Genomic DNA, 15,684 nt, shown 5'->3' with positions numbered 1-15,684 from the left:
TGGTTAGCTAACTGTGTGTGTGTGTTTTAACTCACCCACTAGAGGTATGAAGGGTGAAACTATCCAAAAAAGAACAATTAGTAATGTTGTAAAAAAATAGCATTTTAACGTGACTCTGGTGGGCGGCCACTACAGGAACTGAAGTTTGAGTTTGCGTAGTGTATACTTTGAAAAATTAAATCATAATAAAGAGTAAAATAAGGCTCTTTGTCACCATATCTCCACAAGCCTTGTATGTAAATTAAATATTTACACACCAAGTATTTCTTTTTGAGACTGTTTGACACCGTAACATTATTTATTACACCATATTTGCTGCCACCACCATATTTGACAGTGGGCATGGTGTGTTCAGAGTGATGTGCAGTGTTAAGTTTTCCGCCACACATAGCGTTTTGCATTTTGGCCAAAAAGTTCCATTTTAGTCTCATCTGACCAGAGCACCTTCTTCCACATGTTTGCTGTGTCCCCCACATGGCTTGTGGCAAACTGCAAACGGGACATTTGCAGGGAATCACCATGTCACCATGGGCCTCTTGGCTGCATTTCTGATCAGCACTCTCCTTGTTCAGCCTGTGAGTTTAGGTGGATGGCCTTGTCTCGGTAGGTTTACAGTTGAGCCATACTTCTTCCATTTCTGAAAGATCACTTGAACAGTGCTCCGTGGGATGTTCAAGGCTTGGGAAACCTTTTTGTAGCCTAAGCCTGCTTTAAATTTCTCATTAACTTTATCCCTGACCTGTCTGGTGTCTAAATCCAATCGAGAATCTGTGGCAAGAAGGAATTCCAACAAAAATTGATTCATGTTTGTGGCTGTAATGTGAAAAAATGTGGAAAAGTTCAAGGGGGCCGAATACTTTTGCAAGCCACTGTATTCTCTATGGAGCATAAGTGAGCCTAGAGACAGCTCCCTCCTCAGTCACAGACTACAAAGCAGACTGCAGACTTGGCCTTTAATGACCACTACAACAGGAATGCCCCACTCTTATTTTATGACATATTTTACAAGAATATCACAACAAAGGCTTTTTCTTTGTGCAGACTAATTTATTCAGCACAGCAAGAAAGCAGAACAGCAGAACATAAACACTGTCTTGTTATTTGGAAGAATTGAGAAACACATAATTAAAAAAACCCAAACAGATTAACTGAAGTAACAATCTTTCCTTTCTCTGTAAAGTTTACAGAAAGACTACCTGCTCCATCTAGTGTTGAAAGAACAAATTTTAAAAAAAATGGCTGGAGTGAAGTCTCAAATTTTACTCACTGAATTTCTCCCTTGCAGTTTAATTTTATTTATTTTTATTATTAATAACTAGAAAAGCAACATCTATTTTTATTATTTTGATAAATATTAACATATGCAGAAAATACATTAGATTCCATTCCATATGAACAAGGTGTAACAATATATCAATGAAAATATATTTACAAAGTTCTACTTCAATACCTGCAGAGCCTTACACAGTGCTAATTCTAAATAGTACCGTGTTATCATAAAACCAGTCCCAGCATAGTTGTTCTTCCAGTAAGTGCTTACTCAGCAATAGTCTGAGCTGAGTCACCCACCAGCTGGATGCTCAGAGGGGACAGCGCTGTAATCATACTTCTACTACACCTATGAGCATGTAGTACAATTGATACTTAAGGTGTGTTAAAAATTAACTGTTAAAAGTTAATTTTACTGTCAATGCTAAATATTTATTTTTGGTGATGAGCTTTTTGTACAAGTTTTTTAATTGAATGCTGAGTTCATTTTGTAGTGTGCAGATAACACATTCTTTAACAAAATTCTCTTCAAACCATTTCATCTTAATTACAATACTGTAACAGTGTAACAACATAAAAATGCTGCTCAATAGCATCGGAGCACGGCCTTCATCGGAGCAATTCTCATTCTTCTTGTCGTAAAAGATATTCCGCCTGAAAAAACAATTAAAAAAAATTCAACTGCCGTATCAGCTCACTGATGTTCAACAAAGGTAATTCTGTTGGAAAGGGTTTTTTTTAAATACCAAAAAGTCAACAGGGTCCTCCGGTTTAATCTCGCTGCACTTTACCATGGCCTCAGTGAGCGAGGGCATCACATACTTCATCAGGTAGTTTCGCAGGGGAAGAGCTTGAACTTCCAGCTGCTCACTCTCTTGTCTCTTCACCTCTGATAAATTTTTCTGCTAATGATTAAATCATTTAACCTGCAGTTAGTATTTAAGAGTCATTTGCTCCTCTGCATCTTCTGGTATGAAACACTCACAGTGTTACTTACCCAGTCCTCATACTGAGCAGCCATCTCAGCCAGTACAGCCTCATTCCTGAGTTTCCTCTCAGCAGCCTCTGCGGACCGTTTCTGCCTCCTCTCTTCCTCTTTTTTCTGGTCCTGCTCCTCCTGCTCCTCTGGACTCAAGCCATAATTCTTAGGAGGGCCCACCACCCGTGTGATCATCTTCATGATGTCTGTGTATTCTGGATCATCTGTCCTGACCTCTGGAGAAGAAGAAATCACACAAACAGAGCCACTGTAAACAGGAAAGACCTTTTTTTCGTGGGTAACTGACTGCTAATAATGGTTGCAGTTTACTTTCTACCTTTCTGTACATGTATAGGGTTACACATTGAATCTACATAATATTATACATCTGGCCCCTGACGCTGAAAAGAGCAAAAGACTAATAGAAACAGACAATATGGAGACAGTCGGACACTCTCACATCCACCAAACATGTTCTGAAATGTTTGACAGCTTCACTGTTCTGTTCATGGTTTATCATTTATGGGCTCTTCAGTACTCTTTGCCACTTGTTTGTGATCAGTTTATCAGAGTGCAGTGTTGTGGTGGCTTTGCAGACAGTACCGATATGTAATGGGTGAATCTCAATCTGATCAAAGTAGTCACACACTGTTTCCTCAGCTCCACTGAGCTGTCTGTGTTTTGTCAGGCGAGGTACAAATTCATCCTGGGTGTAGCGCATTTTTTCTGCCACGTTTTCTGGAAGTCCTTGTACTCTTCTTGTCAGGAAGTCATCTGATGCATCAAGGGCAAAAACATACTCTGCAACACATGTTGGAAACAGAAGTAAGTCCATTCTGATAAGTCAGCAAAGGCTTAGACAAAGACATAACAAAGACATAAACAACCTGGAGCGATGGCCTGTTTGTAGGCTGGTGCTTTGGACATCAATGCCAAATCCTCTTTCCCAGCATCCTCATCCACATTCACATCTGAGCAACAGAAACAAGCGCTATACTTTATGAGACAAAGACTTTAAAAGATTATACAGTGACTCAAATAATTGATGAAACCTACCAGAGAAAATCATCTTCGCTTGCTCATAAGTCTTAGGGAAACCATCAAGAACAAAGCCTTGGTTCTTACATGGCTTTGAGTTTAGTTTTTCTTCCACAATTTCAAAAAGGAGACGGTCAACCAGTCGACCTGATGGAACAAAACACTAGTTTGAATAAACCACAGAAATCTGAACACAGACACACAGAATCTGAGAGTTTGGGTAAATTGAAGCCTTTCGAAACAGAGACCCCGACAAATTGTGATTTACAATGCTGTCCATCCTTCCACAAAAGCGTGTTGTTTTAGAGACTTTTCAAGTAAGTTTCAAGTAAAAGAAAAAAAAACCTAGACTGAAAAAGACTTCAAAGAAAGATTTTTAAATAAATCAAACGTGTTTTGCAGTTTTCAGCCTCACAAGATTATATTATTTAGGGTTATAATTCTGTTACCAACCTTGATTTTCTTTCATGCTTTTGTGAATATTCCCCAGTTGTGTCTGTGCAGCAGTCATTATCTCTTGACTGATATTTTCAGGGTTAGGTCCATTTACTATCTCCTTCTGCAGCATACAAAAGAAACATAAGAGATTTTCTTTATTTTTAAATGTCACTGGTACCACATAACAAGTCTCAAAGTACACCTGCATTAGTACATCGACTGCCTTCACAGAAAGACTTCCACAGGAGGGCAGCACATTTTTCTGTAGCTACAGGACAGCAGTGAGAGGAAAATCAACTGTCTGGTATGTATGTGCAGTTCTGCTTCCACTGACCAGTTGTGCAATCTTCTCTTCGAGGACCTCTTTGAGCTTGATTTGATGCAACCGGTAATGATGGCAGAGCTTTCCTGCAAGGGTGGTTTTCCCCACAGCTGGAGGTCCAAGCAGCAAGATTCGAATGGGCTAAACAAGAACAATTTTTTAAAAAGTCGATGATTCAGAAAAGTTTTTGTTTTTCAGAAATGATCAGCTGTCATGAAAGAACAAGCGAGAGATACAGAAACAAACACTGGATGCATTGTAGCTCAATTTTCAGTTTTCCTGCCACCAAGTGGGACACCTACATTTTGTAGGATACATACATTTTTACCTACATTTTCATACTCATTTTCTGTCTATGATTTACACACACAGTCGTATTTAACACTTGTGATTACGGCAGTGGAATGAAGAGCTAACGTTGTTGTCACACATTCCAGATAACAGTTGGGACAACTTTCGGTCTTCAATAGGTTTTTCAAAATCTCTTCAAATTGAACACATGGACTGGCATGAATCCCAAGATGAATCGATGAGCTCTTCATAATTAGTTGCTTAATTGATTATTCAGAGCAATGCAGTGTCCTCATCTGCAGCTGCAGTGCCTACCATCTGATAAATTTTTTGCAGAATGACCAGATGGTATTTTTTTAAAATTCTCCACAAATCAGAACGTATGAATTACAATATAATACTATAGTAATATAATGATGTGTAATATACAAATATACTGGGAAAAAAGTGAGAAAAGTATTTTCTTTTCTATTTCAGGTTTTCTCAAAATTTATGATGACTTAAGCAAATGATGTAGCACATCCTAAAAGATGCACTAATTTGCATAAATGGATTGATGAAATTTAATTTGACAGACTTGGAACACTCACAAGCAGCTGCCAGGCGTCTTTGTATTCCTGCACAATGTTATCCATGTTTTCAACCATCCCAGCTTCGGACGTCCAGCTTAGGTTGAAAAAGTCATTTATGATAAAGGTCTCCAGGCGGAGGTTGATGCCGAGGCACTCCAGTTCCTCTAGCTGAAATAAAAAGGTGTTAAATTACCAACAGTGTGTTTGATAATAAATATTTTTCAGCAAACATCTAAATAGCACAGATGTTTACTACAAGCCAAACAAACAGCAGATAGTTTATTTGATCCATATTTACAGAAACTGGAGTTGTAACAGCAAACAGCTCGGAAAGAAAATACATTTTAAATCTCTCAACAACAGAAATTGAACGCAAACTTTTGAGTCTTTTCCTTGTGTCACAAGCTGTTATTGCAACACTTTCAGGGACTAAAGAAAACATTTACATTTGCAAGTGACAGTAATAGCAGTACTAAGCTTGGGTGAGTAGTCTGCTTAAAATACTTATATGTAGAGCTCTAGATCTTTGCATTATAGGCAGAAAAAAAATCGAAATCATCTTAAAATGAAATAAAATAAATCACATAGTTTACAGTACCTTAAACGCCTTCATGACAATCGCTTCCTGTGGTGGTAATTTCTGAATTTCTTCTGGTCCAAGCGCATGACTTATCATCTAAAGACATAAAGGTAAGAAAGAGATTGTTTTGTGTGTTTTTTCTCCTTCTTTGCCAAACGTGACTTCTGACAAAGGATCTCAGTTGGATTTTCATCACCTCAAAAGAGTATTCTTCCTATAAATACACTCACTGGACACTTTATGGGGCGCTCCTTACTAGTTATTAGATACCGTTTTACCTTCAAAGCTGCCTTAATTCTTCATGGCATAGATTCATCAAGGTGCTGGAAAAATTCCTCAGAAATTTTGACATGACATCATCACACAGTAGCTGGATCTCAAAATCCACCACCACATCTCAAAGGTGCTCTATTGGATTCTGATCGGGTGAATGGCAAGGCCATTTGAGTACACTGAAATGATGTCATCTGTCTGTCATCTTCAAGAAAAGTGTGAGATGATTTGAGCTTTGTGGCATGGTGTGTTATTTGCTGTTGCTATATATATTTTGGTGAGCCCATGTGAGTAGTTTTCCCTATAATGATGCTCGGTTTGAACTGCAGCAAGTCGGTTTGACCATGTCTACATGGCTATGTGCACTCAGTCGCTGCCATGTGAATGCTAACATTCACATTAACAAGCAACTGAATTACTATAACTAATAAGGTGGCCAGTGAGTGTAGTTTTCAATCTACTGTTTTTCTTCATAATGAAAAGTCTAGCTGTTCTAGTTGAAATTAGAATCACAAAATCACCTGTACAATATCCTCTAAAGTGTTCCTGGAATTATCAATGGCAACAATGTACTTTGGTCTTGGTCTGAGTTGAATGATGTTCTGGATCACTCTGCAAGACAAATATATATTTAGTCCAGGTCTGTGCCATTTATCTCCAAGTATATATAGCATATGTGCAGAAGTACAGTTAAATAAACTCACCCTCCAAGGTCAGATACATGAATCGTGGGAATGTAATTTGTGCCATGTCCAAATATGGGAACTTTTGGAAACTCCATCAGCCAAGAAACCTTTTAGAAATATCAAATACATATTATTCAAGCAGTATAGACAAAGACATGCAGTGTAAAAATGTGTTAATGTGTTAATATTACCTTGAAAAAGTAATGAAAGAGGTCCTCCCCCTTTCCATACTGAAGGCCACTAGCTACAACATAACCGGCAAGTTTGGACTTTTTCTGTAAGATTGAAAAATCAGAGCACTTTTAGTTAGTTTTAGATATATTTATTTTCCTGGGATCCTTATGAAATCTTGGGATGAATTGCTCCTGTTGTTGTGAAACATATTTTGGAGGATTCTGTGATTTTCAGCATCATAATCTTACCCCTTTAGCCAGGTTTAGCACAAGTTTTTCCAAACTGTGGTGTTTTCTGAATGCAGGGTGAGGCCTTCTTCTTATGAACTGTTCCTCTGATACCAGAACATCAGTTTCATCCTGAAGAGTAAGATTACACTCTCAGTCATGGAAATCTGACAAGTTCACACACTGTTTAGCTTTTCTCCAGACTCACTGGGTTTTGAGGTTTAGTCATGGCCCACGTCATTACAGTGGAGACTAAGATGAACAATTTCTGAGACGTGAAGCTCAGCATCTCATTATGAAGGGCTGTTTGTAAAAGAAGAACGGGCAGGGATGACAAACAACATTAGCATGTTATTGGAACAATGCAGTCTCTTTTAAATGTTGTCTCATGAAGATAGATAGCGATACATTTAAAATGAGCACATGAGGTACAATCTTGCAAACAGTGCCCTTTAAAGGTACCCGGCCTTTAAAAATCTTTGTCTATGATTTAAAAAATCGAATCCTTCACTGGTCTTGTAGAAGTCTTACAGTCATACCTGTAAGAACCCACGTTGCTTCTTCAACCTGTTGCTGTGTGGCACTTTCTGAGATGTTGTACACCACCACATCACACTCCAGCAGGTGCTGGAGGAGCTCATCACTGCTTGGTGACTGCAAAAGGAAATTGTATACCCTATTAAACGTTCAATTGTTCTTGCTGTGTCCATAAATATATTTAAATTAAAGTTGCTTAGTCTAAAAATAATTGGTTTTAAAAATACGGCATTTAAAATTATTTGTCCTTATCAGAATCTTAACGTATGATGTTCTATAAACACACTGCCCGGAGCAAAAAAATGTCACATACTCATATTATTCATAGGACCACCGTTAGCTTTGATGACGACACGCATTTGCAGGAGTATCGATTGGATAACTTTATGCAATGCCATGACATTTTTTTATACAGAGTTGCACTTATTTTTCACTAAATCTCAGTGGGGTTAAGGTCTGGACTCTGTGGTGGCCAATCCATGTGTGAAATTAATGTCTCCCAGAGCCACTCCTTTATGCCTTAAGCCCAATGAACCCTGGCGTGTATCTTGCATGTATACCTGTTTCATCAGGGAAGAAAAGCACCCATTGATGGAAAAACCTCCTCATTCAGTATATTCACATACTCAGCTGACCCAAATGTTTTGGCATATAATGTTGCTAATGGTGTTGGGTGCCATCTCCAACAACGATGAGGCGGCCTACATGGATGAAGTGAAGAATCTGGCATCGTGGTGCCAGGACAACCACCTCCAGCTGAACGTCAGCAAGACCAAGGAGCTGGTGGTGGACTTCAGAAGGGGTCAGCACAGAGACTACAAGCCCATTATCATCAATGGAGCTCCAGTGGAGAGGGTGCAGTCCTTCAAGTATCTTGGTGTCCACATCTCCTCAGACCTGACATGGGCTGCCCACATTCAGGTCCAGACCAAAAAGGCTAGGCAGCGCCTGTATCACCTACGACAACTGAAGAAGTTCAGGGTCTCTCCAAAGATCCTCAGGATTTTCTATACAGGCGCTGTGGAGAGCATCCTCACACAGAACATGACATCGTGGTTCGGGAACAGCTGTGTGAAGGACCAAAAAGCTCTCCAGAGAGTGATCCGTACAGCAGAACGCTGCTGCAGGATTGCTCTCCCCCCGCTTCAGGACACCTACACCAGGAGATGCCAGACTAGAGCAGCGCAGATACTGAAGGACCCGTCCCATCCTGGCAACAAACTGTTCCAACTTCTGCAATCTGGTAGAAGGTTCCGCATCTTCCGGGCAAGGACAGAGAGACTCAAGAGGAGCTTCTATCCCCAAGCCATCCGTGCCCTAAACACACACACCCGCCCGCTCACATCATCTATAACTGACTGAGACAGGACTCTCTTCCAGACACTAAACCAAGGCACAATGTACATTTCAATTCCTTTAATTTTAAATATGTTTATATTGTCTATCCTGTAAAATAGTCAGATGTCTATTCATATTAATGTACAGAATTCACGTGCTTGCTGCTACTACTGCACATTCACCCAGTGTATATACTATATGTATGTATATATATATATATATATATATAATGTTCTTCCTCTACCCCCCCCCCCCCCCCCCCCAATTTTTGCACACGTCGAGGAGCGTGTCAGGCTACATTTCACTGTGTGTTATACTTGTATAACTATGCATGTGACAAATAATAAAGAACCTAGTACCTAGAACCTAGTACCTAACCTAACCTAACCAACTGGAGCAACCCCAGATCATGACAATGTCCCACAGTCTTTCGCATTTAGCACCTCGCTCACCTCATATTTCTCCCGTAGAAAATCCCACTTTTCACCTTTAGAGGAAGGAGACACCGTACCGACGACATGGAAAGCAGGTTCACCTTCATGGGAGGCTAATGCCTCTGCTTCTTCCTCATCCTCAGAGGTCACCACGCATGAGGCTAAAAACTGTTCAGACAAGTCAATAATATTAAAATGGACTAATGTGACTGGTTAGGCAGGAACAATAAAAACTCTCTTTTCCCTATATTTACCTTTGCGATGTGCTTGGAGGAATATCTGTCAACATCGTTGATAAAAATTCGCTTAGTTTGTTGCTTGTTGTCCCCCATTTTAAAAACTAACGCCTTGAGTGATTTAAAAAGCTATATTTATTACCAGACTGTAAGTTTTACAACAGGAAATGAGAAATACGAGAAAGACAGAGAAACTTCCACCTTGCACCTAGTCTTCTTAAATGTTGCTAGGGACTCGCTACTGTTGCTATGGCTGAGCCAATGAAGCTCGCTAGCTAGCTCTCGAGCGCTTCCATGGCAAGGTGTATGGAGGGCCAGGAGTGACAAAATTAATTAATTAAATACGCCATTAAATAATTAATTAAATGTGTCAATGGTTAATTAATTAATTAAATAAAATTTGAAATAATTTATTAAGTGTTTTAAATGAAATGAATAGGCATTTAATTAATTATTGACACGATGAATTAACTATTTAATGGTGTTTCTAATTAAATCATTTTGTCACTCATGGCTCTCCAAAGTGAGTAGCCCCCATTTTAAAACAACTTTTAAACATTATTAACATGTTTCATTTCCCCCTCATTTAACCCCTTCCTCTCTTCTGCCCTCTTTCCCCATTTAACATTATCTGCTTCTACTATGCCCTCTCATTGCCTCCTTGCTTTCGTTTGCTGCTTTCTTTCCACCCACTATTAGATCTCTGCCTTCCTCTTTCCTCTTCTTTCCCTCTCTTCCTTTCCAGCCCAATTCTTCACCTTTTAGATAGAAGCATGAAGAAAAAGGGTGAGGCTGTACCTCTCTGGACTGCTAACAGGGTTGGGCTGTGAGTTTTTTTTCCCATTAAAGTGACAGTTAGCTACATGCAGAACAATTAGCTGGAATATTTCAAAGAGAGAATAAGATCCATCAGCGTGAACTATCGCATGTCCGGCATGAACTGCCCGAAACCGGAAGTGACGTCATTTTGCGGAAATGTAGTTTTTTACCATCGTGGCCATATGAGCCTATATTTGTGTTTTTAAAAGTTATGTTTGACTTTATGACTTTCTGTGTCGTTTCTGGGATGCTGAGGACTCATATTGCACTGCTGGAAATATTTTATTTTGATGCATATGCTGTTATTTTGCAAATTTGCACTATAATATATTTTTTCGTTTTTCCTGCAGTATATGAAAATTGGTGTATCTCAAAAATAAAACTATGAAGACACTTAAAATAAATTTCCTTTGGTGGGAAACTAGTTTGTGCAACTTTTTTGTATTTACAGTTTTGAGGGATAAGCCTCTTAAATTTCTCTAACTAGAAATATATGTTAAAAAAACAAAAACGATTTTCAATTTTTTTGTAGTTTATTGCACTTTTTTGCAATTTATGTAATTACTATGCACTTAATGCAGACATATTATTAAAATTTGGGCTATAATGGTTGTATTGATGTATAGCAACTTGAAATGCTCCAAAAAATGGCTCCACAGCATGTAAAAATATACTATAAGCTCTGGCGGACTTGGTTCTATGGTAGGTCTTAAAGGGTTAAAGAGACAGCGCTGTGCAAATGCATATTTGGTAAGTTTGACCTTTTATTGTTGTTTTATGAGCCTAAAGTGAACAATAAAGCGATCAATTGATGTGCTGGGTGCGTTTAACATTTCCTTTGTCCAGTCTTTGCTAGATTTCTTTGTCTTTCTTAATAACAAGATTTTTATGTCCTGTTACTCTGGAGATGGAGTCGTAGGTCTTCGGCTTCTTTTGTCCTCTTGTTGTACAGTTTGTACATCCCGAGGAACCCATGTTTTCTTTTTTTGAAAGGATACACGGCACACCATGCTAAGACATATCAAATGTTCTGCTAATAGCTCTTTCAAAATCAAAGTGATGTGGCAGTTTGCTGATTTCCGCCTGGTGACTAGGGATGGGTATCGAAAACCGGTTCTCAACAAGAACCGGTTCCCACTGTTTCAATTCCTTGGAATTGTTTGCCATTTTTGCAAACGATTCCCTTATCGATTCCAGTCGCCCCGAATGACGTCACCACGTTGCGGAGCGTCATTTACTCGGCAGGAAACACGGCGCCAGCGGCTCAAATGCTCAAAAGTTTGGTCATACTTTACGAGAACGGATGACAACAGGGCAACTTGCAATACTTGCAAAGTAGATATTTCATTTAAGGGAGGAAACACTACGAATATGCAAAAGCATTTGCTCACAAAACACACGATAACCTTAAATGAATGTCGTGTTTTTAATTCCGCTCCGGACTCATGAATCTCAACCCAGCAGCAGCGGTAACGTTTGCACGTCCTCTCCCGTTAATGTGGCAGGTAAATAATCAACAACAGTGCATATTATGTTAGCTGCCTTATTACAAAACCTGCCATTACTGTGCATTTAGGTGACCGTGATGAGACAGACAGAGTCTGGCTGGCTCAGATGCTGGCAGTTCTCGCTGCAGTCTACCGGTAGCGTCTCCTTTCAGGCCAGGATAGACGAATGTCACCGAGCAGTGACTGAGTTTGTGGTCAAAGGCTTGCACCCATTTGCCACAGCAGATGCCCCCGATTTCACTTTGGTAAGTGAATGTGTTTAATTGTAGGCAGGGACATTTCTGGATATTCTTGTGTAATTGCTACAGAATAATTTATGTTACACTTTGTTATTGCTACAGAAGAATATTTATTTTATTATTTTACATTTACATTTTTTTTCCTGGGGACCCTGTGACACCCCATTGAAGAGCCGTAGGCTGTGGATCTCTTAAGATCTCACTGTTGGGTTTGTAAGGCCATGTTACTCCTAAATTTCTATCTTGTTCAAAGAGAAGATATAAAACAAAGTTCTAAGCTAATCGACTTTAGTGTTCTCCTTTTTTAAAAATAAGAATCGATAAGAGAATCGATAAAGAATCGAATCGTTAAACAGAATCGAAAATGGAATCGGAATCGTTAAAATCTTATCAATACCCATCCCTACTGGTGACTTTCATGTTTATCAGCCCAGTAGTTTACAGACTTTCTCCCAGCTGAAGACAATTAACAAGAGGTTATTCATGTGCTCTAATTCCCCTTTTCCCTTTTTGTTATTTGTATTTGTTTTTTGTGTTTATTTTTGTCCTAGATGGCCTGACGCAGCAGGTAGGGGTGAACTCTATGTCTGAGTTTGTCTTTGCTCAAGCTGTCCAGAAATGGCTCAGATGCGCTCCATATCGTATGGGTGGTGCAGGGCGCCCAACATCCATCCCCATCCCGGAGTAAATAACAAAAAGTGATGTGAAACAAAGAAATGTAAAAAGGAAACTTTGTCGTTTAATAAAGTATTTTGCAAATGATACATGTCTATTGGCCTTTTTTTGTTGTTTGTTTTGTTGTTTGTTTTGTTGTTGTTTCTGATGCTTTATATTTTCGGGATATTACTATTGACATGATACATTGTAACATAATTTTTAACATATAAAGGGTGTCCAATTTGTACAATTATCTGGTGGTTTAAGTATTGATGGAAACTTGCAGTAGTTTAGTATTGATTAAAATAGCTATAGATTGTATATATTTGTAACTGTAGGTTTCCAGTCATGATTTTACTGTTGTTTCAATAGAAACCAACTGTGCGAAAGAGGTGGAAAATCAACGTCATAGTTCAACAGTGTTTAAATATCAGAATCTAACATTGTTTCAATATTAACAGTGTGTCATAATTATATGTTAAATCAATGTCAGCGTTCAACATTGGTTTCATATCAAAACCTGACGTTTCAGTATTAATAAGGGTGCAAGAGTGACGTTAGGTCAACATCAGATTTCAACGTTGATTCAATAGAATCACCTGATATTGACTAAACATTGTTTCAGTGTCTCCTTGCTCTCTGGGAACACACATTTAAAAAACTGTTTTTACATAATCTCAGACCTACTCAGGTTTAGAAGATATAAAAAACTATTTGAAAGCAATCTAACCTAAATTCAGCAGATTTTTTATAGCTTAACCTTACGGTCCTCAAATGCTGAAGAAATGAACTTTTACTCAAATTGCTAATGTGTAGCACTACATTTTTAGAAAATGTAGAGCAGTCTTTTTTTTTTTCTGAAAGGTATATTGTAAATGGTCAAATGATAAACAAACCCCTGTGTACCTAACAGGCTGTGCAGAAGCAGTTGTTGCTAACAGCTGCTTAAGTGTGTGCATGTGGACGTGGGGGGCTGCAAAGGAGGCAGCTGTCAAGACAGACATACTGTGTGCTTCCTACATTCCCTTATAAGGACGAATGTCCCTCAAAACCATGACCCATTTAAGACCATTCTCTTTTTTCCTGATTAAGACCTGGCGATAAAGATAGGACTGCCAAAAAGTGCTTCTTTGACTTGAAGGGAGCTGTTGACAAAACACAGAAGCAGTTTCACCCAAAGGCTGGTGTGATCTTTCTGCTTCATATGTTTTTGCTCAGAACAACAAGCCAGATTATGGTGAGCACACACTAACGCCATATTGAAACAGGTATATTTGAGCATTTCTGTTGTAACACTTTTACACTTTACTGCAGTAATTCTAGTTATTTTTTTATTCTTCACAAATAAAACACACAGTCTATAAAGTCTCAAATAAATAGCTCCAAAATAAATGCAGAGCCATATATAAAACTGCTTTATTTAACTCAGTTGCAGTTAAATATGATTTTTAACTACCACATATATCTATTTAATATGTAGAAAGTCCATCTTTGCCAACAACATGAGTGCACGTAAAAGCAGGAATTCATGTTTTCTTGTCCAACTATATGATCTGAATGCTTTTTTCAATTCTAAGTCCTTTTGCAGATCATCAGAGGGCAAATGACTCCTGAAGCACTGCGGTCATGCACTATGATTGCTGCTGCTATAAAAATGTAAATATAGAAAATAGAAGAACACAGTGTTCAGATATGACCTGACATAATCTATGCACAGTCTATCCAACATCAACACAGGGCGGTCGTGCCTGATTTTCTTGTTGGAGTCCCCATAGACACTGAGATCACCAGTGATATATCAAGCTCTTTACAAGACCCCAGATCCTTTTCAAATCTGTCTTGATTACAAAAATGATTCTGCTCATGGTAGGTGAGAAAAGATTCCTTCCAACGTTACGCAGCAAATTTGATAAACTGGACAATTTAAGAAAGTTGCGATATCCAGTGAAAAAACAAATTTTTGGACGTTGAATTGTATAAACAGACCGTGAGAGTCAAAAAAATGTGAGTAGAAAAAAACAACAAGTAGGTTAGTAGTGCCTTTGCCTTGCACATGGCTACAAATGGAATATTTCAAAGTCTTGATGTTGCGGGGGGTATTTACATTCTTTCTGCACTCGCTGTTGCCTGTTCTGGCTTCAACATGGGGGTAGTGTGAGTTGACGAATAAGGAGTGTGAGCTACGCTGTGTGTGTGGCGACGTGCAGACTCTGGCACCTGCTGCTCTGTATTTCCCTAAAAGGACACTCTGGAGCCAATCAGAACAGAGAACGGATACTCGTCACTCTTGCATTTGCCATCCCAGGAGTCTGTTGTCTGGTGGAGGTTTTGGAACTGCCTTTAGCTCCCTCCATTTACCCCCTTACATGATTGCCTCTCAGCTATCTGGAATTTTATGGCCCCCACTCTTTACAAACGACGTTGGCAAACTCTCCCAGGCAGGTCCACCGTAGACGACTCCTTAACCAGACTGCTCAGGCAAGATCTCGTATTACTGTCACACCATCTAATCATCCACATCCCCAGGACCCTGTTTGAGCTTAGTCATATTAACACATCCCTCGGGATCTGAATGGCAGCTCCACAAACTATGAATGGGAGAAATGTGTTGCTATGCATAAATCTCCATTACAAACTATTTACTGATGGTTTTGCAGCTGATTGTTTTTCCCTGATGGGAGTACGACAAGCTCAGCTTTTATATTTATAAAGAATCCACAAAAATAATTTGACAGCTAAAATACAACTAAATTCACTATTTTCATGTACAAATAATATTGGTTTTAATAATACTCCCATGCATATAACATTAAAATCCTTAATCATATAGAAGATCCACATTCACTGTCATTTATCACATTTAACCTTCATGTACCTTTTAAATACTTCATAATGTAATCATCTATCTTTAATAAATTTTCCACTTGCTGCTTTCCCCCCCCCCCTTACTTCTATCTATGGCATTCAATGTCCAGGACAGCATCTCTATAGATTGGTGGTATTTCCTGACACAGGATCCACTTTAATGGACTATTTTGCTGAGCAACACTTAATTTGGGCTTGTGTG

At 38.9% G+C, this 15,684-nt stretch overlaps 1 protein-coding gene and 1 long non-coding RNA gene across 2 annotated transcripts; one reads left to right on the top strand and one right to left on the bottom strand.

Moving 5' to 3' along the window:
- Positions 1-1,026: 1,026 nt before the first annotated feature.
- ak7a (adenylate kinase 7a) lies at positions 1,027-9,638 on the bottom strand. The gene is made up of 18 exons (XM_004550557.4): positions 9,413-9,638; positions 9,177-9,326; positions 7,389-7,503; positions 7,058-7,152; positions 6,871-6,981; positions 6,640-6,723; positions 6,467-6,555; positions 6,284-6,374; positions 5,508-5,585; positions 4,928-5,077; positions 4,059-4,187; positions 3,740-3,845; positions 3,305-3,433; positions 3,136-3,219; positions 2,852-3,049; positions 2,267-2,484; positions 2,016-2,174; positions 1,027-1,923 (listed from the first exon to the last, which is right to left on the bottom strand). Exons 1-18 carry the CDS (start codon positions 9,488-9,490, stop codon positions 1,894-1,896), a joined length of 2,094 nt encoding a protein of 697 aa, XP_004550614.3. The 5' UTR covers positions 9,491-9,638; the 3' UTR covers positions 1,027-1,893.
- Positions 9,639-11,245: 1,607 nt separating this feature from the next.
- On the top strand, positions 11,246-12,683 carry LOC143412776 (uncharacterized). The gene is made up of 3 exons (XR_013093315.1): positions 11,246-11,682; positions 11,790-11,966; positions 12,512-12,683. It is a non-coding gene; the product is annotated as an uncharacterized LOC143412776 (long non-coding RNA).
- Positions 12,684-15,684: the final 3,001 nt, after the last annotated feature.

This window comes from Maylandia zebra, linkage group LG15 (genome assembly GCF_041146795.1).
Source record: "Maylandia zebra isolate NMK-2024a linkage group LG15, Mzebra_GT3a, whole genome shotgun sequence".
Classification (NCBI taxonomy): Eukaryota; Metazoa; Chordata; class Actinopteri; order Cichliformes; family Cichlidae; genus Maylandia; species Maylandia zebra.
The sequence above is the reverse complement of the archived record's forward strand: the minus strand, read 5'-3'. Positions and strand labels throughout refer to the sequence as shown.

Excerpts from the sequence above, each read along its gene's own strand:
- ak7a (XM_004550557.4), bottom strand. The coding sequence starts at position 9,490 with ATGGGGGACAACAAGCAACAAACTAAGCGAATTTTTATCAACGATGTT. Across the intron at positions 6,375-6,466 it reads CATGTATCTGACCTTGGAGG|AGTGATCCAGAACATCATTC; the intron begins GTGAGTTTATTT and ends TTTGTCTTGCAG. Across the intron at positions 2,175-2,266 it reads CTGCTCAGTATGAGGACTGG|CAGAAAAATTTATCAGAGGT; the intron begins GTAAGTAACACT and ends TTTAATCATTAG.